General features: G+C 44.9%; 1 protein-coding gene across 1 annotated transcript in view; it reads left to right on the plus strand.

Annotated features, from left to right (window-relative positions):
• Window positions 1–27,961, plus strand: part of STK32C (serine/threonine kinase 32C) — a 1,542,229-nt gene that overhangs the window by 642,718 nt on the left and 871,550 nt on the right. The window contains exon 2 of the mRNA XM_078643478.1: window positions 14,736–14,791. Coding sequence (XP_078499604.1) covers window positions 14,736–14,791 — 56 coding nt within the window. The remainder of the gene's footprint in view (window positions 1–14,735; window positions 14,792–27,961) is intronic.

Consider the following 27,961-nt stretch of genomic DNA (forward strand, 5'->3'; position numbering starts at 1 on the left):
TCTTAATATCCCAAACCAAGAAGGGCCTCCAGGCACTCTTAAACTCCTTCAGCAGTTACTGTGAGACTAAAGGGCTAGAAATAAATATTGACAAAACAAAATGTATGGCTTTAAATCCTATTAGACCGGATAGAGGGAACCTGACCCTGAATGGGGAAACTTTAGGTACTGTAGAGAATTTTACTTATTTGGGGGTGGTACTTGACTCAAAGTTGACATGGAAAGCGCAAATCGAAAAAAGTAAGGTGTCATATGCCCATAATGCAAAACCTATAATCTGTAGATTGAATGCTAGTACAAGTAAAAGTGTAACTCCCGTACTTGAACTTTTTAAATTTAAAATTCAATCCGCAGCTTTATATGGGGCTGAGATATGGGGTCCTTGGGCCAGGGAGAGTTTCCAAGGGCTCGATAACAAATTTATGAGATCGATTGTAAAGGTCCCAACCAGCACACCTTTAATACCTCTTCATCTCGATTTGAACTTTAAACGAACCGACCACCTAGCTATTATAAGACCGTTAATGTTCTGGATTAGGATTTGGTCCACTCCGGAACTGGTAGATTACAGAAATGGTCTCCAAGAAGTATTGAATCTGGACTCCTTCAATTCCATTCGGTGGTTCGGGCATGTTAAAAAATGGTTTAACAATCTGGGGTTGAGTTCCTTCTGGGAAAACCCAGAGAATTTACCAGCTCTTGCCAAAAACACAGTAAAAAGAGCATACTGGTGTTTCATGAATGACAGATATATTCATGATAGTAGAACCGGCACCCTAACCAATCATTTTTTAACTTTTAAAACTGAACCATGTTTTGAATCGTTTTTGGACGAAATAGAGCCTCCCCTTGCTAAGACTCTCTTCCTGAAGTTCAGGTATGGGAACCTCATGCTGAAATCTAATACTGAGCGTTGGACAAATAAAAAACTGGATTGTCCTAATAATATAAGTGAGAGATGCCCTATGTGCTCAGATATATGTAAGGAGAATGAGGTGCATATGTTATTCATATGCAAAGCATACCAGAAAGCTCGAAAAAAATGGCTCAAACCAATGTGTGCTCTTTTAGGCACTAGATCTTGTTATATAGCATACAGGATCCTAAAAACTAATACTGCACAGTTTATCGTATTCAGTATCAGTAGGTTTCTTCATTCAGTTTTTATTGTCCGAAAGAAAATGGGACAGGTACTTTGAAGATGGATAGATTCTAAATAGTGAATTCTGCTGTTAAAACTGTATTTGCCTGCTGAATGAATTATGTCCTTGATTTAATTGGTGAGAATTAACTTTACACCTTATTACTGTAATTATCGTTTTAATTGATCTTACACATGTATTATGTTCTAAATGTATGAGTTAATGAATGTATTTATGTGTGTCTTTTATGGCCGTTGGCCAAAATAAAGAAATAAATAAATAAATAAAAGTCCACTGGACGGACTCCAGGATGGGGACTCTTGGTGGAGATGATGCAGGTGGTCTCTGTTAACCTGCAGCTTGCAGGGAGTTCACTCTTTCATCCTTCTTGAAGCAAGGCACCGTCCACAGGTCTGTAGTACCAGATTGTGTAGCAGGCACAGTCATTCAGAGTGCAGGCCTTTGGGTGCAGATCCAAATTCCAGCAGGATAGTCCCTTTTCTCCTTATAGTTTCAGGCAGCAGGTCTGAGAGAATATGCAGCTCACACATATTTATTCAGTGTTCTGGGTCAACAAGCAGGGGGCACCTCTGTCTAATGAGATGCTGGGTGCCACCCAAAGGCATGACAACTTCCTTCAAAGTGTTGCATCTTCTTGTCCCAGAAAGCACTGCAATTCCAAATCCAACATGAAGGATTTTCCTCCAGAGGAGTAAGTGCTGGCTAAACCAACCCACTGTGTGGCTCATTTCCATTAGTTCTCCTCCCCCTGACGTCTGTAAATGTCTTTCCTAAGCCTGCCATCTGGTTGGGGCACAGGATGTGGGGGTAGGTATGCCTGGTATTTCTTATTGATCTGCTGTCTTTTTCAGCTCAGTTTGATTTTCCCAGCCTCCTCTTTATGACCTAACCTCCTCCGCTTCTGTTAAGGCTGACCAATTAGCAGAGACCAATAGAAGGCTAGATTTTGACTTTCAGAAGAGAAGGTTCTATAACATCTGCTCTGTACTAGTTATGATAATTTCAACAGAGACAAGTTGTTGACTTTATCAACACCAATCTTTTAAGTCCTTGAATGATATTTCACTCCTTTCCTAGCAATAGTTACACCTAAATAGAATATTATAATGTTAGCCTGTGGAGCTAAGTATCTACAATGGGTAAAGAAGAAATTGGCAGTTTTTTCCTCTCCAGGGCATATCAAATATCTTCTATAATGTCCCTGATACACTTACATGCCCCCCACTCCCGGGACACCTAGGAGAGACCTTGGGTGTGCCTTATATGTAACGATAAGAAAGATTATCAATTTTAAAGTGCCCCTACCGCCACAGTCGAATTTGCAAACAATTTACTTTTAAAGACAATCTGCAAAGCCAGGCTGCCTTTACAAGTGCAGACATGCAAGGGAAGGAAATCTGATAGGCTTCTAAACTTTCATACCCTGTTCTATACTAGGGACTTATAGGTAGATTGAACCCCCTAGCCGTATTATATACTTGGGACTTATACCGTCTGTCAATTTAAATTGTGAGAATTTACTTTTAAAGACAGGCTGTAAGGCAGGACTGCCTTTAAAAGAACAGTGTAGGAAAGTAGGATTGGTTTCTTATGGTTACCCCCACTTTTTGCTTCAGGTGATATTGTTTTTGACTGGTCTGACTCGGATCCTGCTAATCAGGACCCCAGTCTATCTACTTTCTCCCTAAACTGTTATGCAATACACTTAGGTACACTCCAGATTGGATACTGGGGTACCCTTGTCAGTCCCTAGTATATGATACCCATGTACCCAGGGCATAGGTATCCTAGATGCGTCCTATGGGCTGAAGCATGTATTATGCATCCCATGAGAGGCCATGCAATATGGAACTACAGTTCTGCCATTGCAGCCTGTGTAAGAGGGTGGATGCACCTCTTACTTTAGATGTAGGTTTCCTATATCTAAGGGTCACTGCACTTAAAGCCTATAAGTCACCCCTTTAGCAGGCCTTATCAATCCTGACGGAAGGGTGCTTGGTTCTAAGTGAGAGGGTGCCCCTATATGAGCAGGACACCCCTACAGCCTACGGAGTCCATTCTCCCGGGTTGTCAGTATATCTGCCATTTACGACATATAGAGTGGCATTATGCGACTGCGTAATGACCAACTCTAAAATGGCTGAAAGTAACCCTATCGTGTTTGGTATCAAACCTTGTGGAATCATACCCCCACACTGGTAACTGGTGTGGGAGGTATGATTTCACCCCTCAGAAACGAGCTTTGTGAGTTCCCTGGTGTTCCTGCTATGAGCCTTCTAGTCCCCGGCAGCCCAAAAGGGTTGCTGCCGTCCATAGACACATTCTGCCCTCCTGCTGCTGAGCCAAGCTGAAGCAGGGGAAGGCAGAACAGTAAGCATCCTGCCACCTTCCAGACAAGATTTAGTGTATTAGGCCTGGGTGGGTGCGCTTGCCAGTGACCGAAAGTCTGCATGCGTGGCACATTTGGTCTCCTTGTGCATAGCCCAGTTCAAACGAGTCCTGGGAGCCAATGGCTCCTGCTCTGGCACAAAACTGGACAAAGGACATGAGAGTAACCTCCCCTCTGTCCTGACCCTTCCCTGGGAGGTCCCCTGAATCAGTCCACCCTCTCCTGTGGGTACAAAAGGGCTTTCCTGGCTGTAGGACCCTAGATATGACATCGACAAGATTCTGATCCAGAAACCACTGACGATCTGGACACTCTGGACTTTGTTTGGGACCGACTTTGTCTCCCTCTCAGTCTGAAGCATCGTCTCTGCACATGCACCATACAGGCTCCATGCAGGACCTGTGGAGCATCAAGGACAACTGAAGATATCTCCCTTGGAGTGAAGGTGTCACTCCCTTGCAACCGCAGGCACCAGATCACAATTGACTAGTCTGCTGCTCCTGAGTTCTACAGATTCCAAAGGCTCCAGCAACACAGGAGGTAGGTTTCTAAGTCTCATTAGGACTGAGCTGCCGTCCTGCCATGTTTGAGGTCTGAATCCCTCGTGTGGGCTGCAATACCCGTACCCCTGTGCACCGTGTACTTTTGCAAGTGCATATGCTTGTTGGCATTTCCAAAACAAGTGCACTGGGCTCCCAGTAGCCCCAACCTCTGACATAATTTCCACCAATGAACTTTGGCTTCCTCACACTGAGTGCTCTCTGGGCTGCTGCTTTGTGAAAGTGCTCAATGTACCCTCTCAACTCCTGTGCCTCCAGCATGTTGGTCTTCTTGAGGGTCAACACTGATTTTCTTGGGCTCCCCTGGTTGCTCCAGGCTTGCCCTGACTTCCCTGTGTTTGGTGAGTCTCCTGTACCTTGCTGGTCCGAACCATAACATTTCTTGATCTTCTTTGTGGGTTGCCTCTGCCATGGCTTGTTGGTACTCCAGCCAGATACCGACCCCTCAGCACTCGACATACTTTATGGGACAGCTCGTATGCAGCTCCTGGTCATCCTCAACATCTCCTGGTCCCTGTGGCTGAAGAGCCAAGAACCCCTTCTAAGCACCTGAAGCACCCGACATCAGTGGGCATTCGTCTACCGAGCCCCTTGTCACTCCTGAGCGGCCCATGCTCTATCCCCTCTGCATTCAGGTACTCTTCATCAGGAATCCACCTTTGGATTCCAACGTATACTTTCCTTCTTCCCTACAGTGGCTCTTCTTCGAAGTCCTTTGTTGCGTTTGACGGCGGTTTCAGACACCACTTTGACTCAATGCACCCGGCTTCCCTGGGATAGTTAACTCTGGTACTACGGTATCCATGGGTGGGGTGGCTCTCCAACCTTCTAGGTTCCACTGGGTTTCTTCGAAGTCCACTCAGAAGGGTCCTTAAACTTTAAAACTGCAACCGTGACTCTCCCATAGAATTGTACGGAACACATGGTCGTGTTCCCACACTGCACCCGTCCTCCAAGTGGTCCCTACTTACTCACCTTGGGTTATTCCTTGGAGTCCCAGCGATTCTACATCCTCTAGACACTGTCTTGACTTGAGTCGTTGTTCTTATACCACTATTTTAGTATATGGTTTGGTCTCCCCCTGGAGCCCACTGTGTATTAGTGCTACTTACAATTGTTTCTGTGCTACAGTATTGTGTGCTTTGTGTTTATCTGCATGTAGTAGATACTGTAAAGTATTTAGAGTGTGTTATAATAATAAATACATGTTTTTATAACTACTGTGTGGTTCTCCTTTCATTTAACCAATACAATAAGGCTGCATTTTGGTAAAACAAACTGCTTAACATTCCTTCAAGACTAAGCCTGAAGGCTGCTCTCCACAGTTACCACTTGTATAGCTTTCTAAGGTTATCTTTGACCTCTTAAATCATCATAAGGATTGTTTGGACTGGTACAAGGTGCCCACTTGACCTTAACAACCTTCGCCCTATCTTTAACCTTCCATTCCTCTCTAAAGCCCCCCAAAAATGTGTCCTATTGCAATTAGAGAAACATATCGCCTCCTTCAATCTCCTTGATGTTTTCCAATCCGGCTTTAGAAAGGGATGCAGTACAGAAACTGCTGTGCTTAATATCACTGACGACATTCATCGCTCCCTAGACAAAGGGTAATCCTCATTACTAATCCTCCTCGACCTCTCAGCTGCATTTGATACCGTCCACCACCCCATCCTTCTCAACACTCTCAAAGACCGGTTCGGCTTAGATGGCAACGTATTCAAATGGTTTTCCTCATTCCTTCAAAACAGATCCCAGCAAATCAAGCTCAGCCACTTTCTCTCTAAACCTCAACCTGTCTCACTCGGCGTCCTTCAAGGATCCATCCTCTCCCACTCACCCTCATCCTCAAACAAGCTAATATCAGTTACCACCTCTATGCCGATGACACCCAATTATATTACAAGATCAAATCCCATAAAGACATTCTCCACCTCAATGAGACCTTGACCAGAATTCAAACCTGGTTCCATCGGAACCATCTCAAACTGAACCCGAATAAAACTGAAATCATCCTTTTCTCCCCCAAAAACAACTCCCTTCCCATTCAACTCTGGATAAATGACATCAAAGCTCTTAACTGCCCACTCTCCACCTCTAATTCTGTCAAATCCCTAGGCATCAGTATCGACCAGAATCTAAATCTTATCCCCCACATTAAAAATGCATCCAAAAGTGCGCTTTTCACCCTTCTCCACCTCAAGAAACTTAAACCATTTATTCCAGCAGACAATTTCAAACTTGTTGTCCAATCGCTTGTCCTTTCCAGGATTGATTATGGCAACGCCACTTTGGCTGGCACCCCTAAAATCCATCTTGCACCGATTAAATCTGTCCTCAATCTAGCTGCGTGACTCATCTCTGATTGTAAAAAATTTGATCACATCTCCCCCGTCCTCAAAAATCTCAATTGGCTCCCAATAGAAGGAAGATCCACCTACAAGATTGCCTGCATCACTCAAAAAGCACTTCACCAAAACACTCCTTCTTACCTTACAACTAAACTACACAAAGCAGATTGCTGAGGAGCACAAACTCCCTTGTCTTGATCCCACCCAGACTCAAATGTCAAAAGACCCAATACTGTGCGTTCTCTGGTAACGCTCCTACAATTTGGAACTCTCTCCCTAAGGATCTTCGCTGCAACCCCTCTTACCCTCTCTTCAAAAAGGAACTCAAAGTACTTCTTCTCAACAAGTATTGGGGCATCTAATTTTTACTGACTCTGAACATGTTCACTCCTTTCTCTTCCCTTGTACACTCCTCTTCCCACCCCCTCTCAATCCCTTCATTTTCTCACTCCCCCTCTCTTCACCCCCTCTCTCTCCTAACTTTTAATATTCATTTTCCTCTTAATTTTATCTCTCTGTTTCTTTGCCCCCTTAGCCCTGTTGAATGCATTATCATACTGTAACTCTTTTTCGCTTAATTGTTATTTTATCTCATTATGTTCACCATCCTTGTAAAGCGCTCTGATACACTTGGGTCCAGTAGCGCTATATAAAACCTTTGAAATAAATAAAGAAATATCTCACAAACAGCAACACTCAGCAGCGCACAGAAAATCTGCTGGGCTTCTAAACCTCCCATGACCCAATATATGCTATGGACTGATAGGCAGATGACACCCCCTAGCCCTATTCTCTACTAGGGACTCATAGGGTCTATCATTGTGTGCCCTATTACATGTACCTTTTTCAACATAGCACTGGGCCTGGTTAGCAGAGCCCAGAGTACAGTCAGAGTCAGTTACCACCTGTGTCATTCAGCAAAAACCAGTAAATCAGTAATTTTGTATTTGATTCAGACCTCAACTGAGATCTACAAATACAGATATAAAATTATTATTATTATTGAATTTATAATGATTAAGATGGTAAAACATTTACTTTTTAAAACATACTATAAAATGGAGAAGTAACAATGTTCTATCTCTATCCATACAAAATTCAATAAAATAGGATCAAATCTTCTGATTGAGCATTTTAACTTTAGAACCGCTTCAGAAAGCTTTTAAAAAATGTATACAAGTTATGGCATACAAATTCATTGACTGGAGAGTTACACAACATAATTAAATCTTGGGCCAAAAATGCATTATACTTTAATTGAATTGGAATTATATAACATAGTCATGCCACTACTATACTCGCATTAGGACAGATTAGTAAAACGAGAAGAAAATCTTGTTGTCCACCTTTGCATAATTCACATATGCCTTTGGGGTTATTTGTACCATCCCAGCTACTAAGAATGTTGCTAAAGGGAGTATACTCAAACGTAAGAGTAGTATACAGCGCCTTAAACCGTGCTCTAGTTGAAAACTTAAATTGGGAGCATGGGTTTTAAATTCTATATTTTCTGCAAACGCTTTATAATGCTTCAATTGAATGCAATGCTCTTTATCCAATTGTGCATTGAGAGACCTCAAAGGCTTTTAACATATTATTATTAAAAATATACCCAGACGCTTCCTCTCTAAAAGTGTCCAGTTTTAACAGATGCCTTAAGGTGTCTGGCGCTGCATGTAATAGGTTGTATGCCCACCTAAAGATATTTGAAATTACTCTAGCAAAGATTTCCGTTACAGATAGCTCAAGATGGAGTGCTTGATCTGGTACCGAATGCAACACTTTTAACAATTTTCGGAGTATGGTTCCTTCCTTTACTTTTATAGATTACCATGTTTTAGTTTGTGTGTATTCCATGGCATATGATAGAATCAGAGGGATTTTCATGCCGTAAACCTCCAACATTGGTGTAAAATGTCTATTTCCAGTAGAGAGATACAGTCTCTTTAAAGCCCCAACGTGGGATTCTGCCCTCCGACTTCCGTATCTTGTAAATTAAAAGTAAAAATACGGGCCAAATAGACATACTCTTTTACTGTCTTGATCGGTTCACCTCCTAATGACGATATATAAGGTAAAGCTTTCCTTCTGCCACTGAAAGGGAGTGCTTTAGTTTTAGTAATATTTGGCACCAGAGAATTCTCAGTTGCGTAATGATTTAGTTCATTCAGGGTTCTTTGCAGGCTTATCGGGGTATGATCGAGTATAACAATATAATCGGCATACATGAAACACAGTATGTCAACTTGTGCTAATTTAGGAGGGGCATTTTTTATTTGAGAGAGACGCCCTGGTAAATCGCTAATAGAGATGGAGAATAATAGGGGAGCTAATAAGCATCCCTGTTTCAGCCCGTTCTGCGAAGGGATGGGTTGGGTTAGGCCTTTTTCTCCCCACAGTTGGACTCTGCACCATGTTGATGTGTGAAGGGAGATTATTATTGTTAAGAGATCTTTAGGGATCCCCATAATTCGCCAATTTTCTCCAAAGGGTCGATCTATCTACACTATCGAAAGCAGTCAAAAAATCAATAAATGCCCAATATAGAATCTGAGCATTTAACGTAACAAACTTATCAAGTACTGTTTGGAACACAGCAATATTGTCCAGTGTAGAAAGCTTTGGGCGAAACCCAGCCTGATACATAAGGGATCACTTTTCTCGAAAAAGACCAGTCTTTTAAGTGTTCCAAAACACAAGCAGCAAAGATCTTTCCGGTGGCGTTGAGAAGAGCTATTTGTCTGTAGTTTGCGGGATTCGTTGTTGCGCCTTTTTTTAGGAGAGGAACCACCACACTCCCCCGCCAAGATTTTGGTATTTCCCCGCTTTTCAGGCAATGTTGGAAAAGTGGGGCTAAGAATTTACCCCAGTCGTCAGCATTTTTTCTGTAAAACTTTATTTGGGATCTTATCTGGTCCAATCGCTGCAGATGACCTGGCAGAGGATGTCAGAGTAGAAATTTGTGCAGCTGAAATTTTCATTGGTTCCTGTTCGGATTCGTTCTTCAACAATTGATCCAGTCTGCGGAAGATCAGATGCTGATGATTGCATTTATAAAGCTTTGGAATATACTTTTTCCAGTTGGATGATGATACTGGTATGGCTTGAGCTGATTTTCGTATTCCCATCTGTGCAGAGATTATGTTCCAAAATGTATTATCATTTTTGTGCTTTACTGCTAATTGAATGTCGACCCAGACACAATCTCTTAGAGCTGGTCTTTCTTTCTCCTTTTTCCGTTGGTGGAGTTTTTTCAGTTTCCTTATTTCTCTTTGTCTCATCACACAGAAAGAGCGAGACTGAATTTTAGTCAATTTATTTAGTTGTCGTGAATTATTCAGCAAATAATGGGGGTGAACAGGGCAAAAGTGTGACTTTCTAACACCTGTACTTACCCTCTGATAATATGGCACAGAGCAATCAGGCTTATCTAAAGAGGCAGTGTGGAAAGTATTTGTGCAGCACACACACACAGTAACACAATGAAAATGATCCACCATACCAAAATAAGAATTTTATGAGTAAAACAAGACCAAAACAACAAAAATCCAATAGATGGAAGTGGAGGTATTAATTTTTAGACATCAAATGAAAATATAGTGCCTACAGTCATAAAACACCAACCAGGGACATCTGGTCATGGTAGACAGGGGTAAATGCAAAGTTCAGGTCAACTGCGATGAAGGGCATGCCCGCTACAGGACACGCGCAGGTCACGCTGAAAAAGTACCTTGGACAGAGTAAGCATTGACAATAGAGACCTGATGTGAGGAGCAGAAGAGGCAATGACTCAGTTCCGATCCTCGCAGTCAGTAAGACTTTGTCGATTAATCCCTTTGTAATAATTTTTATTTTTAAGGACATTGCTGAGACCATCTAGGAGATTCCAAACCTTTGGATTAGTGATTTGGACACTTTGAACCGCAAGGAGACCTTCGGGAAGCACTTTTTGAAGTTTGGAGAACTTTGAAGAACTTTGAAGAACTTTCGTGAAAAATCTCTATGAGGTGACTGACACATCATCGATAGTCAAGCTGACTATCTCCAACCGTTACCTGGCCAGGATTTCAGGTTGTAATGCTGAAAGCTTCGGAGCTCCACACTTTCAGGATTTGACCAGGGCCCGCAGAGAGTGAAGCTGACAAACCCTCACCAAATACAGCCTGATGTGGAGGGTCGAGCGATGTCAGAAGAAAAAGTTCCAGAAATGTTTCTAAGGGCCCAATTAGGAGTCTGGTGGCTCAAGGACTACCAGACTTGTGGTGGAGCAGCAGTGGTGGTTCAGCCACTGCTGCACAGGTGGTCCGAACACCCCATTACAACTTGGACAGTTGGACTGCCATGGGACCGCTGCCGCCAATGTTCCCTGGCGGTGGCGTAGCAGTCTTGAGGCCGCAATATGCTCGGTGGGCCCACAGCAGTTCTGCCAAGCTTATTAAGAGTTTCATCCCAGCCACCGTTTTAATGGCGGTTCTACCACCATGAAATCGTGGGAAGAGGCACAAAGTGCCTCACACCATGTGGATGCACACCGGGGGCAAAATATGTGCCCCCCCCTGTGTGCATGCACCCCAGTTTATGCACAGCATAGACTTTACAGTCCATACCATGCACAAAACATGTGTGGCGTTTAGGCGGCATGGCGATCCCGCTGCGGGACCGTCATGCCTCCCACCAGTCAGACCACTTTTAAGTTGTAATCTGGTTGGCGGGGGCAGTGAGTCTCACTGGTGGTGGCGGCCCACCCACCGCTGAGACTCGTAGTCAGGCCCTATGTGTGAAAGTAAAATTTTGACTGTGGCCTCCCGCTAAGTGTGTCCGACCAGAGCTCCATCGCAGTCGACCTCAAAGTTTGATTTTGTCACGGTCAAGCATGACCAGATGTCCCAGAGTGGCCCTATAGGTATTTAAGGACTATAAAGTGGTTAACCTTTAAAAATTCATATATTCTGTTCCGTACATTAGATTATTATCATTTTGGTGTCTATTTGTTCACAAAAATATTTCCTATTGTTATAAATTGGTGTGGGATTTCTATTGTGTTTTGTGTCTAACATATTTGCTGTATTGGTGCTTCACACTCCTGTCTCCTAAGTTAGGCCTGATTGCTCATTGTCAGCTACCAAGGGTTGCGCAAGGGGCTAAATTACTGAGACCTTTACTGTACCCAATGCCATGTTGGTGGCCTTCTTACTAGTGGTAAGTGCATACTTGCACTTACAAATAACCCACTTTCCGACAACCGGTTATCTCTTAGTGTGTATCTAGCTTACCCTGACTAGAATGGGGGTTCCTACTTAGGCAAGGTGTATACCTCTGCCAACGAGATACCCCATTTCTAACTGTGGCCATCAAGCAAACCTTTGATACATTGCAAATAACTCCTTTTTCTGCAGAGAGATGACCAATGGGTTGACATTCATCTCTAAATTTGACAGATAATAGTCTGCCAGGATGGCAGAGGTAATGTGATGTCCACCGCCATCCTAACAGATGGAGTACGATCTGTGAAATTCAAAATCAGGCCCTTAGTCTCTGAGATGGAAGTCAAAATGTTCCCGTCTGGCTAGGTTCCAAGACTGTGGCCACCAAGAGTCTTGGACCTGCCTATAACTTGGATAAATAACCATAAAACTCCCACTTAAGCAAGAGTTTTGTACCAAAAGATTCTCTCAGTACAAAGCTGGATTGTATGTCCTGTATGTCCTCAAAGCTGGGTGTTGTGGCCTCCAAGGGTGCTTGACTGTATAGTTTGCTGGAAGCTGTAGTTAGGTAGACGCTCAGAAATGCCAGATTACTTTACCACAATGTCCTGACATTCACTCTGCTTGCAAAGCTCCTACTGGTCAGTCCTACAGTCCATAGCTACTTAGGGCGGGCTTCTAGGAACAAGATCTTTCTCCAGCAGGTTGCCTGTAGTGCCCTGTCCTTAGTGCCAAAGTGATCAGCTGGACCATCTTGGAGTCAAGAGTTCTTCTGCTGTTGTTTCCCTGAAGCAGACAAATAGGAGGCCAACCACTTGACCCTTGGAAAGCTGTTGCATTCTTTGGTTGCTAGGAGAAGTAAGGAATACTTGAGTGCTTATGTGAGTCAATCTCTTCAGGCAGGAGTCAGAAGTGTTCTTTCTACAGGGCTTTCTTCTTCAAGTGGAGTCTTTCTTGGTCCAGGAATGTTCTGAGGAGGGAGGTGGTAAAGTGATTGTAGAAATGTTGCCACCCAAACCTACCTATTTTCTCCTAACCCCCTACCCCTTTTGCAGGACTTAATCATTTCCTTTCCCAACAATTACACAGGATCCCCTCTTTCATTATGGTAGAGCCAATCTATCACCGGGATGACCTGCCCAGCTTCTAACCTTCTTCCATGTGTAGACTATCTATCTTCCCACCTGACAGGGTCCAAACTGGTCCTCCCCTTCTTCTCCCACTATGATTGGTTCGGGCTGGGAATTGGGAAATGCTCCATGGAAACTTTAATTGAATTAGTGCTAAGGCTGTCCTTCGTTCTGCCAGCTGTTCCTGTACATTCCCCGATAGCTAAGCCCTACTACGTTGTTAGCTGTTAACACCACCCTGCTTTTCCTGGGCTCAAAGAGACGCCATTTTCTTGGGAGCCAGGGCCGTTAACTCTCCCAACCATGCATGTGTATTCTACCCCTGGAGGTTTAATGAGTGGAAGAAATTATGTAAGCTAGTTCTGGCGCATGTAGCCTAAAGTTTTTAGTCCATTCAAATGATGAAAATTATTCTGATTTCACAATTAATTCAGATTTCGAAAATTAAGTGCCAAGTATATTTGAATAATTTTCCTAGTATTTTCTCAAGCAGAGATGTAGGATTACATATGTTAACCAACCTAGGCCTATGTAACTTTAGGCATTCAGTTACTGTGATGTCACACTTTTTAAGTATTTAGTGCACTACTTTTTATATATTTTAAAGCTTTCAATGTAGACCTTATGAGCAACTTATTTATATATACAAATGTGTACTCCTACATGGCAGGGGAATTCTTCTTTTTCCTTGTTGTATGGGGACTGCCGTTTTTTTAACTGCATTATCCGCAGAGCACAGTCTTGCCTCTGTGAGCTATATATTTTGGTTGTATATGTAGGTAGTGTAAATACACAATGCAGCCCACATGTCATTTACCTTTCATGACATTAGTGCATTTTTGCACCCTGTAGTGTGGCCTTACAGAAAAGTTAAATGAACCAATTGGGTGAAAACAATTTTACCAATACTATTTTAGGGCTCACACTGCGGCACTGAATAGTAGTGTTACAGTGTTCAGAGTACCAATACCAGCAAGCGTAGGGTCCATAGAAAGACAAAAAATCAGGGGGTGACCGAAAGATGAATTTGCTTCACTTAACCCTTGTAGTGGGCACGTAGCATTAGAAATTCAGTTTTTTGGGGAACATTTGAGGCTGTTAAATGTATCCCAAAAACATTTAGTCCTAAACGTTTCATAATCTTAGTAAGAGGAATAGCACTTATTTGAAAATGTATGTCAGCAATTGCAGTTATTGGAGAATGATAGAGGGTGCCAAAAGTTTGTCAGACACTATCCCTTGACCCATAGGGATGCAGCGCTTTATGCTAGAAGTTATTGAACGTTTGCTCTCCCATATAAATGATATGAACCCATTCACTTGAATAAACTATTTCTTTTTAAGATAGCAAAGTGATCATAGAGGGAGTGGGTTTTTGGCATCGCAAAAACATTAGTCCAGTGAAAAGAAACTATTTTTGCAATTAAGTTACATGAATATAATTGTAGTACTTGTTGTTTGTAGCTGTGTAAATGCTCATGAATGCTCCTGATAAGTCGCAGCTATCACAGCTGTCCTGAAGAACTCCTGAAAACCCTTGGGGATTCCCCAAATGTTTCAATTTTCTCCAAAAGTAGGTGTTGACTCTTGGGAGCTTATTTAATATAGTTTACAAACTAGGCCGCAGTGTGTACTACTGCAAAAGTGAAGGTGCACGTTCATGACTAACATTTGTTTAATGGTCTGGACAGGACAATAAGAGTCCACTCGTCGCTGCTTTCACTAGCCCTGCCCTGCCCATTACATAAGAGATCTGCCATAGTTACCACTTGCTTCTTGTTTTCAGTTTTGAACAATCACCATATTACACTTTACATCTCAAGGTTTGTATCGCATAACTCGAATTCCACTGAAAATGTTCTGTACATGAAAACTTGTGAAAGTACATCTTTATTGGACTCTGAGGTAAAATATTTGTGTTTTTATTTTGTTTTCTAGTAAATTTGGATCATTTCCAGATACTTCGGGCAATTGGTAAAGGAAGCTTTGGCAAGGTAGGAAAATTTGCTTATACTGTAGTGTAATTGCTAGTAATGTTTATTATGAACTCCTTTAGAGAGTGCTTCATAAAGATTTTCTTATGCTCAATAAATACTGATGTCTCACTCATAAATGCACAGGAGAATGCAGCACTCCAGCAGCAGATGAGAGTGCAGAATTCACAATACACTAATGATAAAGCAATTTCACTTGAACAGGAATGGGAGGTGTTTCCTGGAATGGTCCTTAAGTTTTAAAGCAACTCTGCGGTCATTGACAATACCTCTTGTTATGTAATCTTGCCTTACTCCCTTTGGCCATAGTTTATGATGTATTGGTTTATGTGCTTAAGGCCCTCAGTAGGATAGGGTGAGGTATTTACAACACGTGGTAAATAGCATTAGACCAGGGTGACATATTTGCCATGTGTTAAATGCCACGTATGTCAAGTTTTAAACTTGTAAATGAGGCATACCATGCAGAATTGGTATTTACCACAGCGAATTTCACATGTTTTGCCTTTTTTAGAGGTTTTTTACTCCTGATGAATTATGGAAGGTTTGCTCTGCCAAATCTATCAGGGGAAACATGTGAAAGTGTGATAACTATCACACACCTTGTAATTCCGATCTCTGTCTAAACATGTGTTTAGACACGGGTCGGAATCTAGCCTTGAACTGGTATTGAGGTTCTAAATGTTGTTTCTGTCAATCAGTAACTTAACAAAAGTTTGGGCCTGATTTGGACTATGACAGCCTTTACTATGTCCATCCGGTTAGGGGAGGACATTATGGGCCTGATTACGAGCTTGGCGGTCTTTGAGCGGGCTGCCACACCTGGGTCCTGCTCCAAGACAGCCAAACCTGTAGTCTGGTCGCGCTCCATATTCTGATTGGAATACAGTTCGGGGAATCCTGCGGCAATTGGACCACGGTGGTGCCTTTAAAAGGCTCATTCATATGAGAGCCTTGGAAAGGCAGCACTGTGGAACCGCCACAGCAAGTTCCAGCACGGCATTGACTGTGAAGTCCATGCTATGCTAGAACAGGGGGTGCAAACAGACAGGGGTTCACACCATGCGCCCCCCTGCATGCATACCCTGGCCCAGAGGCAACAGGGGGCCCTTTGGGGCCCCCTTAGTTTCCTCACTGCCACACTTTCACGGCAGGCTCATCGCCATGAAACTGTATCTGGAAAGAAACTTGTATTATGCTTGGAGGTGCCACAGCAGCACAGCCAGCATATTGCCGGCCTCAGACCGCTACAAGACCACCAGGGACCACGGATCCCTGGCAGTAGCAGCAGTCCTATGATGATCCAACCACCAAACTTGTGATATGGTGGTTGGGCCACTGCCACCGCTGGTTTGGCGCTCCAATGGACCCCCAAACTTATAATGATCCTCTATGTCTGCCACACTGATGGACTGAACACTGTCTTATATAGAGATCTCCACAAACCCAGAGGGGATCTCTGTAATTTGAGGAAAACAACCAGATTCTCTGAAGGTACCAAATGTGTGCTGGATGACTACCATTGGTTTTGACGTCCATCCACCAAACTTTTTGTTTTTCAAAACACACTTTGAAAGTGAGATCTTGCTTTTCAAAAACAAATAATCAATGACCACCATACCAAGGGGATATTTTCATGGTGGTTATTCATTTTAGTAGGCCGGCAGAGTAATCTTTTTATTGTTTGAGCTGATGGTCCACCCAACTCTAAATAGAATGGGTGAGCAAGAGTTTGGGAGACAGAGTACTTTGTCACATATGTGAAGGAGACACCTGTTTTTCAAACTCTAAATCAGGTTCTTTAAATATTAGTATTCATGCAGTTTTTTTCAGTTGAGAAGTGCACCATTATATACAGTGTTAACTTAATAAGCTACGTTGCCCCTTAAGGAGGTTCACAACCTTAATGTCATTTTAGAAATATAGGGCCTGATTACGATGATGGTGGGACCGCCACTGGCAGCCTTTCGGTGGTGGTCCCACTGCCATCCTAATACTGATTTCTTCCCGCTACATTGGGATGGCAGGCGAATGTTGGGTGGTCGGAGAGACCAACCGCCAAGGATCAGACAGGCTCTAAGAGCCAGTCCGTCCTTCGGAGGGACTTGTATCCCTACACAGTGGCAGTGCCTGCCAGGCACCACCATAGAGATTACAATGTCCCTACCCGCCGGCCATTTCATGGCGGTTTACCTGCCATGAAAATGCAGGCGGAAAGGGATATTGAGGGCCTGTAGTTGGCCCCCCTACTGCCATGGCCCTGTTACATGCCTCTGGGGGGCACCATAGGTGCCCCCCCAACATATCCCTGCACTATGTGGCAGGCACCGCGTGGTGCCTACTACTCAGTGCAGGGATATGTGCAGGGTGCATATTTTGTACTGCGGCGTGTGCTACAGCCTGCAGCAACTGCAGCAGTACAAAATATACAAATATATGACGTTACATCACGGTGTTTACACCGTGATACCTTTACACAGGTATTACAAGGCAAGTCGTTACAACGACTTGTGTTGGAGGATGCTGGACTTAGGAATAGTATGATTTACTATTCCAACTCCAGTCTCCCTACAGTAGGGAAGGTATTGGAATAGTAAATCATACTATTCATTCGGTTAGAGCACCATCCAGCGCAAGTCATTGTAATGGCTTGCGTTGTAATACCCGCGTTGTAAAGGTATTGCAGTGTAAACACCGCGATGTAACCGATGTTTCCCAAAATATACACTTTGTGACTGCCTTGAAGGTGGTCGTATCGTGATTCAGGGTGCGGGACTGCCAACAGCTTGTCGGGTGGTCCCGTTTTCCACAAGGTTGGCGGTCGGACGTAAGTCAGACTGCCATCCTAATCAGGCCCATATTTCTTAAACTCTGGGGCCTGTACCCAGATTAGGAAATAACATATTTTATAAAAAAAAAAAAAATCAGGAGCCATCTGCATGTGCGCTTCATTGCATGCACCTCATTGTTGTGACTTTAGTTTCTCTCTGCGAGAGTGTACTGCAGGCTTCCTTATCTGTTAAAGTAGTTCCCTAAGAGCTCTAGCCAAGGGACAAGGTGTGCATGCTCGCCGCTTGATAGCAATGATCTTGATGCACTGACAGAATTTGTGCATGTGAACCGTAGTTTGAACACATTCAACACTTCTTCTGGATACCTGCTGTCCCCCGGGCATATTTTGTATAATGTTGGCATGCATTGTAAAAAAGAGGTATTTCCTTAATTTGCTTGTTGGGACTTAAATAGGGGTATTAATGAAAGAATACTAGGTCATTTTCTTTGTCAAAATGGGATGTTTGCCTACTTGCACTACTTATTCTGTTTAGGAGATGGGATTCTGTTTAGGAGATGGGAGACAGACTGGCATTGATATAATTCTCTTCATATCTGCCTGCATGTCTTTGTTTAGGTTGTAGTGTAGCAGTGATATTTATTTAGAGCAGTATTGAAGCTTTGTAGCATGCAACCTCAAATGTAACCCACAATTGTTTATTTAATCCATGCTTTGAAGCACCAGCAATAAAACATTTAAACTGAAAAGAAACACAATCCGCCTGATTCATGAAAAACGGGATGTGCGATTCTCAAATAGCGATAAAATGCGAATCGCTATTGAGAACTCGCAAATCTGAATTCTTGAAGATTACCGGGAAAAAAAAGCGATTCGCACGCGGGCGCAAATTCCGTTAGCGATTAACGATAATCGCAGAATAATCGCTATTTCCGGCTACCCGCGTCGGGATTGCGAATCGCAAACTCGCGAGATCGGGAAAACGGGAAGTCGCATTTCGAGCACAGTGATGACATCACAACCAGGAAGCAGGCAGTTCCCACCCCCATTCACCACAGTGAGGCTGACCTGGAGGGAGCAAGTGGGAGAGCTGCTGCTATTCTGGTGATTTGTAAACTGCAACTACTCTGCTGCCATGTCAGAGGAACCTGTTCCTGGCCCCAGCAACAACACAGGGCGGAAGAGGAAGCTAAAATTTTCTGAGCAGGAGCTCGAACATTTGATTGAAGGGGTGGTGGCCAACCACGAAAAACTCTTTGGCAAAGACTCCAGGAAGGTCCCGGAGCAAGAAAAAAGGAGGATCTGGCAGGGAATAGCCTCCACTGTCAACTCCGTGGGTGTGGCCGATAGGTCACTTGAGGAGCTGAAGAAAAGATGGTATGACCTCCGAGGTCGTGCCAAGGAGAGGGTGGCGGAGCGCCTTGGAGAGTCATCGGGCACTGGAGGTGGCGGACCTACAGTCCCTCCTAACACACCCTTGGAGGACCAGGTGGAGAACACCCTTGAGAGGGAGGCGTGCGTTGGCGTCACACGTCTGGACTCCTCCCGCCCCACCCAAGACACCCAAGGTAAGTGGCATGCGACTGCGACCCTGTCCCCTATGACTGTCCCTGACCAAATAGGCTCACATAATGTCCCTTAGTCATGCCATTGTTGCACATCTGGAAATGCCCTGAAGCATTGTGGGAGATGTAGTGTGGCCACAATGTAGTAGTACCACAATGCAGCCAGACAGGTTCCAAAGTACGCAAATCCACAGCCATTCAGGGAATGTCACCCAGCATGCATGTAACAACTGCACGTCTGACAGTCACATGCAACTAATGAGTGTCCACTTACCCTCACAGGTGGCGCTGAAAGCAGCGACAGTGAAAGGCTGCAAATAGATGAGGAGGCCCAGGAGGAGGATTTTCCACCACAAACACAGGCACCAGCCCCTGCCGCTGCTACAACACCAGCAGCCAGGCCCCCCACCATTGTGCCCCCTGCATCTGGCGGACCACCGACAGCCACAGCCAGGCCCGCCACTATTGTGCCCCCTGCATCTGGCGGACCACCAACAGCCACAGCCAGGCCCGCCACTATTGTGCCCCCTGCATCTGGCGGACCACCGACAGCCACAGCCAGGCCTGCCACTATTGTGCCCCCTGCATCTGGCAGACCACCGACAGCCACAGCCAGGCCCGCCACTATTGTGCCCCCTGCATCTGGCGGACCACCGACAGCCACAGCCAGGCCCGCCACTATTGTGCCTCCAGTCCCTGCCGCACCAGCAACGCCTGCTGTGACACCAGCAGCAGCTGGCGCTACAACATCTGGGCCTGCGACAGCGCCAACACAGCGGCCAGCCACAGTGACAGGCCAGCAGAGCAGGCGTGGGAGGTCTCGCCAGCACACCACTGCTGCAATCAGCAGGAGGGGCAATGGACAGAGTCATGCTTGTATGAGCGTCGAAAGACGCATGTTGAGAATACATCAGCGCCAGGCACGGCAGCAAGGTGCCATTCAGCTCCAGCTCCACAAGATTGGGCGCAATGTGGCCGGAGTGGGAGACCGCATGGACCGCATGACTGCGGCCATGGCAGGTATGGGGGACCGCATGGACAACATGACTGCAGCCATGGCAGGTGTGGGGGAGGGAATGGCCCGCATGACTGCAGCCATGGAGGCCAACACCGCTGCGATGACTAAGCAGCGCAGTGCAGCACGCCGGCGCCACCACCAGCTCATGAGCCGGCTGGCCTCCTACAGCAGGTCCAATTATGTGGCAGCGAATGCCACTTCACAGTTGTCGCGGCGGTCACTAGTACAGCAGCACCAACTCGTACAGTGCTGTGAGGACATGACCAGGGTCCTGGAGCACCTCACCACGGCGGTTACGGCACTACACCCTCCTGCTCTACCTGCCACTGTTGGGGGTGATGATGGCAGTGAGGGGGCATCCAGCATCAGCAGCCACTCTGCCACACTAGTCCCGCCACTCAGGCGCAGCACCAGGGCAACACCAGGTACAGGTGCCCCGGAAGAGGATGAGCCTCAGAGGCGCATGGGCGGAACGCGCGGGAAGCGCAATTGACTCATTCAGACAATTACAGGCACAGGCTGACTATAAGCCTGCCCTGTCCTTTGACACTGCAGTATGAAGTAATACTGTTAGTAGAAAATAGTTGTACTGGTGACATTTTTTGTGAATGAAACAAATATATTTATTTTGCAGCACACATTAGCGTTGTGTCATCATTACATTTTGCATGCAATTGTGATTTGTGGGGTGAGGGAAGAGGGTGGCCTAGAAACTGTTCTCTGTGATGTGGTTGCGACGTCTGTGGCCTTCAGCTGGGTTCTCCCCGCGTGCATGGTGCGCTTGTGCAGGTGGCCGGTCGTGCCCTTCAGATTCACTGCCAGAGATGTCAACAGGTATCCGGCGCTTGGTTGCAATGTTATGAAGTATTGCACAGACAGCCACAATGCGGCAGCACACTGCAGGACTGTAATACATGGCCCCACCTGTCTTGTGCAGTAGGCGTAACCTGCTCTTGAGCAGGCCAAATGTCCTTTCTATACAGTTCCTTGTCCGAATGTGCGCAACATTGTAGCGCCGTTGCTGAGGTGTGGCAGGGTTGAGGTAAGGGGTCAGGAGGTATTCCCGTAGCGCGTAGCCACTGTCACCTGAATAAGAGGAGCAGATGGTGATTGCCTGTGCTGCGCAGTTACTTCATAGCAATGTGACATTGTCGACAAAGTGTACTTACCAAGTAGGTGTCCTTCCCCAAACTCTCCCCTGAGCAGTCGTGTGTGGAGGCCGCTGTGCCGGAATATAAAGGAGTCATGGGTACTCCCTGGGTACTGGGCGACAATGTCAGTGATGTAGGTCTTGGCATTGCAGACCATCTGTATGTTGAGGGAGTGGTAGGACTTTCTATTGCGGAACATATACTCCGTGGCAGCTGGTGGGCAGATGGCGACGTGGGTACAGTCTATGCATCCGAGTACATGGGGAAAATGGGCTACATTGTAGAATTGTAGCTTTGTCAAGTCCAATTCCTGTTGGCTCGTGGGAAATGTGATGTGACGGTGTAGCTGGGTGAGCATGGCGTCAACGAAAGTGTGGAGGCAGCGTGACATGGTGGGCTGGGATATCCCCCCAGCAGCCGCTACTATCCCCTGGAAACTCCCGGAGGCCAGGAGGTGCAGGCTACACAATACCTGCACATGTGTAGGCACCGCATTGGTTCGCCTTGTTGGGTGCTGCATCAGGGGGTCAAGGTCATGTATTAGCTGGATTATCATTTCCCCATTCAGCCTGTATTTTGCAAATATCTGCTCTCTGGTTTGGCCCAGCAAGGTGACCCGCTGGCGGAATATCCTTTCCTGGATCATGCGTCTCCTCCGTGCTGCTCGCTGTTGCCTTCGACGCCTCACCACCATGTACATTCCTGGCATTGTGGAACTCCTAATGCTGCTGCTGAATGTCCTTATGTGTGATTGGTCAGACCTGAACCTGTTGGTGATTGGCCAACGGTTTTTCAAATGTAATTAGTTCATGGCTTTTATGGTTACCACCTGCTTTGAGTTGTCCTTAATTTGCGCCGCGCAAACAGCGATTTTTGTGTTTTTCGCTATTAGAGATTTTTCATGAATGCCGATTGAGAATATATTGCGATTTCGCTATTTATTTCGCAGATTCCGTGGTTGGTCGCTTTTTCCGATTCGCTAATGCTCGCCTACCGGGAATCTGCGATTTTTATAGCGAATTCGCTATTATGTGTTAGCGAATTCGGTATTTTGTTGTTGAATGCCAATTACGTAAATTGCGCCCGCAATTGCATTTTCGCAGCGATTGCGGGCGCAATTTTACTTCATGAATCAGGCTAAATGTCTTTTGCACGAAGTGACAACTTTGGTGAATATACCTGTAAATATGGTTGGTATATTGTTTTATGTACATGTGCTAAATGCTTATGTCACTTTCCTAATAAATAATTGAAGTATGCGCATGGTTAGGACATTTATTGCCAGACGGATGTAGGAGGAGCTGATTTAACTGGTCACAGTTTCTAATCCTTGCAGCTTTCCTTGGTAGATTAAACAAATAGTTCATGTGTGTTGGGGCAGTTATACAATGTGCTTTCAGTTATTTGTAAAATGTAATCTCTAGAGACAACAAGTATTGCCTAAGTATTGTTAGTTCTTCATCATTATTTTCCTCATTTTAATATTATCATGCATGTATAATTTAACACAACTAAACATTGTATAAAGTACCCCCTCCCATACACTATAAGGACATTGCAGGTCATAGAGGAGTTCCATAACCATATATAGGAACGAGGTCAAAGACTGAGTACCTTTATAAGGGTAAGGAATGCAGAGGTGACTTGCATTATCCTTATCATGTACGCCAGGTGTACTTTATGCCATATAATAGATGGTCACACCATCAACTTTCCCACAAGCCAATTAAAACCTTGGTGGGTAGCACTTTCATATTAAAGATTAAAGAGGGAGCATGTCTGCAAACATGAAGAATAAAATATATTTTTTGTAAACAGACGATATAAATCAGTTAAAAAAAAGCTGTAGTTGCTCAGAAGTGTAGAAACATGCAGAAAGACTATAGGTTTTCTCTATTAAAGAAATGCAAAAATAATCATTTTGTCTCTGCTTAACATTGTGAGCTATTAAAGTAGAGCAGAAGAAAGAAAAGCTACTTTCTGTTTGTTGTTTTAAACAGCTGCTTTTATTATGCTCCGTGACCTGAGGTGCCTGTCACCTCAGCTGCTGGTTCTGGCAGCAGGCGTTGTGATGTCATAACTCAACTGTAATAACCTTATAATACTCGAGTTCTAAATTATTAGTGGCTGCGTTTACATAGGGATTACAGAATCCCATGTATTATATTAAAATGAAAACATAGACTGACAGTTCCTTTTTAAATATTAGTAATTCAGAGAAATGTGACATCTTTAAGTACATGGCCGTAGCAAAGGGTGGCTGACGGTCCTTTTTGCTACAGGTCTCGTACAGGTTGAGGCCCTACTGTCCTGTGATAACATGGTTTTATGGTCACGCTTCATAGTGCATCTGTCTACAATTATGTGAGAATCACCAGGGGGAGGGCTTTGGCTCCACCCACATGTTGAGACCCCTGAGTGTATGCTTAGACTGGGCAGAAGTTGTGTGCTGCCACAAAATAAGTGATTGCATTCCACACAGCTTTTCTTTATCCAGCTTCCTGAGCTTAGACATTCAGAGGCACACATCCCATCGGAATACTTATAAAGTGTCTTAGTGGCTTTTTTTTCTCTGGTAGCAGCACAGATGGCAGGAAGGCAGTAATTAACATATAGACTTTTAGATCTGGCTTGACGGTGCATTCATAAGCCAGAAATATTGGCTTTGCCAATGATTGTTAAACATTTGAACAGAAGGCCCACATCAATCATCAATCAATCAATCGATCATAGCATTTGTATAGCGCACTACTCACCCGGCGGGTCTCAAGGCGCTTTGGGAGGGGGGTCCGCTACTGCTCGAACAGCCAGGTCTTGAGCTGCTTCCTGAAGGTGAGGTGGTCTTGGGTCAGGCGGAGGTGGGTCGGGAGGGAGTTCCAGGTCTTGGCGGCCAGGTAGGAGAAGGACCTTCCTCCTGTTGTGGCTCTTCGGATGCGGGGGACGGCGGCGAGGGCGTGGCTGGTTGATCGGAGCTGGCGTGTGGGAGCGTAGAAGTTGAGGCGGCTGTTGAGGTATCTCGGGCCTTGGTTGTGTAGGGCTTTGTGTGCGTGGGTGAAGAGCCGGAAGGAGATTCTCTTGTTGACCGGGAGCCAGTGCAGGTCTCTCAGGTGCCTGGAGATGTGGCTGTGTCGGGGGATGTCGAGGATGAGTCTCGCTGAGGCGTTCTGGATTCGCTGTAGTCTCTTCTGGAGCTTGGCGGTGGTTCCGGCGTAGAGGGCGTTGCCGTAGTCCAGTCGGCTGGTGACGTGGGCCTGGGTGACCGTCTTCCTGGTCTCGGTGGGGATCCACCGGAAGATCTTACGTAGCATGCGCAGGATATTGAAGCAGGACGAGGAGACGGCGTTGACTTGTTTGGTCATGGAGAGGGAGTAGTCCAGGATGAAGCCCAGGTTGCGTGCATGGTCTGTCGGTTTGGGTGCGGTGCCCAGGGCGGGGGGCCACCAGGAGTCATCCCAGGCGGAGGGCGAGGAGCCCAGGATGAGGACTTCCTCCTGTTTGAGTTCAGTTTCAGGTGGCTGGTCATCATCCACTCGGCTACGTCTTTCATCCCTTCGTGTAGGTTGGCTCTGGCGGTGGCGGGGTCGTTGGTGAGGGAGAGGATCAGCTGGGTGTCGTCGGCGTAGGAGATGATGTTGAGGTTGTGTTGGCGTGCGATGGCCGCAAGGGGGCTCATGTAGACATTGAAGAGGGTGGGGCTGAGCGAGGAGCCCTGAGGAACGCCGCAGATGACTTCGGTGGCCTCTGATCTGAACGGGGGTAGGCGGACTCTCTGTGTCCTTCCAGCGAGGAAGGAGATGATCCACTCCAGTGCCTTCTCCTGGATTCCGACGTTGCTGAGGCGCTGCACTAGGGTGCGGTGGCAGACAGTGTCGAATGCCGCGGAGAGGTCTAGGAGGATGAGGGCCGCTGTTTCTCCGTTGTCGAGCAGGGCTCGGATGTCATCGGTGGCTGCGATGACGGCGGTCTCGGTGCTGTGGTTGGCCCGGAAGCCAGACTGTGAGAGGTCGAGGGATCCATTCGTCTCGAGGAAGGCGGCCAGTTGCTTGTTGACGGTCTTCTCGATGACTTTGGCTGGAAACGGGAGGAGCGAGATGGGGCGGTAGTTTTTGAGTTCGGTGGGGTCTGCTGTTGGTTTTTTCAGTAGAGCGCTGAGTTCGGCGTGCTTCCAGCTCTCCGGGAAGGTGGCGGTGTCGAAGGAGGTGTTGATGATGTCCCGCAGGTGGGGTGTGATGACAGCGTCGGCCTTGTTGAAGACGTGGTGAGGGCAGGGGTCGGTAGGAGATCCGGAGTGGATGGTGTTAATTGTGCGGATGGTGTCTTCGGTGCTGATCGGGGTCCAGGCGCGGAGGGTGGTGGTGGGGGGCGTTGGTGTGGTCGTGGGGAGCATTGGTTGAGTGCAGAAGCTGTTGTGCATGTCTGTGTTAGTGCAGCTAACACAGTAACACAACTAAATGGCACCAAATAAAGTTTTATTCTTTCCACCAAGTACATGGTTTCATAATGCCGAGCCTCTCTATTGATTGGACATTAATGAAAGGACCTGCAAAAATGGATTTCCAGGGCCCAACCAAAGCTTCTTACATATCATATTAGGAAGAGGCATGTTTTTGTGTTGTCAGCTACACTTTGTGAGTCTAGATCCATTTAGTTCATCAGAAAATAGTTATTTCCAATCATACAGTAACCTGCCACTCTAATTCTGTGACTAACAATCGACCTGTTTTTGAGGCAATGTAATGAGTGACATATACTCGTATTCAACACCTGCCTTCCAGAGGGACTGAACTAAACAGAGGAACTGAGCGCGATTCTATGATTAGCTCTATAGTGTGTACTCTGGATTTTATGTACACAACATTGTAGTGCACAGATGTATGTGAGCATTATTCTATAATTGTATGTTCCACCATTTAGCTCCTCATTAATTTTGTCAGACGCAATAATCCCTAATTGAGTACTGAGCAGGTGCATAGACGTAAGTTAGATTATCGTCAGTACTGTATATCGAGCAGCCAAATTAAATGTAGAGTATTTTGATCTGCTTTGTCGCAACAGCTAAAAAATATTCGCTATGTTTATGATAAGTTTTTTCAATAAATTTAAACGTTTCTGCCTTTAATGATATGATTCATGGACAACTATGACTGCATATTTTCTGAGGATGACATTTCTTTGACTGACAAATTAACAACTAGAATATCTTTGTATGGCAGAAACATGCCCAAGTTAAATGAATCAATAGAAACACATTTTATATATGTAGGTATTATATGTGAATTACTGAGAGTGAATAATGAGTAGTTGACTATAACATGTTCCTGTGTAAGGGTTATAGAACATGTATGAAGGATCTCAATGACTCCATGGAGGGTTGTAATGACCTTTGGGGAAGATTGTTTTTAGATTACCAGGATGAAGACCCGCCTATTTAATTTCTTTAATTGCTCTTTTCCATTCTTAATTTTCTTTGATAAATGAACATTGCAACCCTTACATAACCAGGGTGAAATATTTGGAGGAGATCTTTGAGTGGCAGGTAATCAGACTGCAAGTCCTAGTCCATACAAGCACCAAAAGAGCAGGTGGGTGGCTAATACATTACTGGCAGATCAAAGTGCTTTATGGCTTACAAGCATACCCTTGTATGAATAAGCAATATATTCCATTGATAGATTACACCTACTTATTGTTTATTAGTTTTTTCTTTCTTACCTATGGTGTTGCCCTCAAGTGTGCACTTCCAGGTGACATATGACTCCTACCGCTCTACTGTTGACCTGTCAGACAGTGGTATCATAGCAAGGAGGTGGGTAGAATTAAATAGCAAATTATTTCGGGACACAAGTGCCGGAGGGAACTTTGCTTATCTATTTTATATCTATTTGAAGTGTGTTTCAATGTGATACTTCTACTATATTCCCCATGAAACACATATTGGCTCTTTCTTCTGAAGTCGAGTTCTGGCTACCATTCAAGATGGGAAGTCTAAGTCACAAAAACAAATGTACTAATATGATCAATTCCAAGAAAAAAGTGAAACCTATATTTGGCTTTCAACAATGTTTGATGTATATAAACAGACTTGTATATAAACAGACTCTCTGCTTCCCACTACTGCTTGTTTGATTCCTTGATGCAATTTTATGTTGCTCATACATTTAGACAAAACAAACATTCATGATCTAAGCAAACATGGATAATGGCAAGATTAATACTTACATTAATTACAAAACATTTTGAAAATTGTAATTACTGCTTTATAAATTAACATTGCTTTTGATTTCTTTTTTTAATGTTTTCACACCAATTCAAAAGCCCATCTTCCCACTACTTTTCTGCTACCATCCAAACCTGAGGACTCCACCTTGCCTTGCTTTTGATTTCTTTTTTTATGTTTTCACACCAACTCAAAAGCCCATCCTACCAATACTTTCCTGCTACCGCCCAAGCATATTTACCTGCAACCTTACAGGTTTTACCCAGAGCTACCCCTTCTACTCATTCCATCTACTCAACTCAGTGAAACAAAGAAGGACTATTTGAGACTGAACTTCAAGTCTCTCCCCAAGTCTATTCTCCCCAGAGATGGATGTCCAATGAGTGTTCATTTTAGCATGTCTAGTTACATCATGTTGCCTAGACCAC

Source organism: Lissotriton helveticus, chromosome 5_1 (assembly GCF_964261635.1).
Source record: "Lissotriton helveticus chromosome 5_1, aLisHel1.1, whole genome shotgun sequence".
Classification (NCBI taxonomy): Eukaryota; Metazoa; Chordata; class Amphibia; order Caudata; family Salamandridae; genus Lissotriton; species Lissotriton helveticus.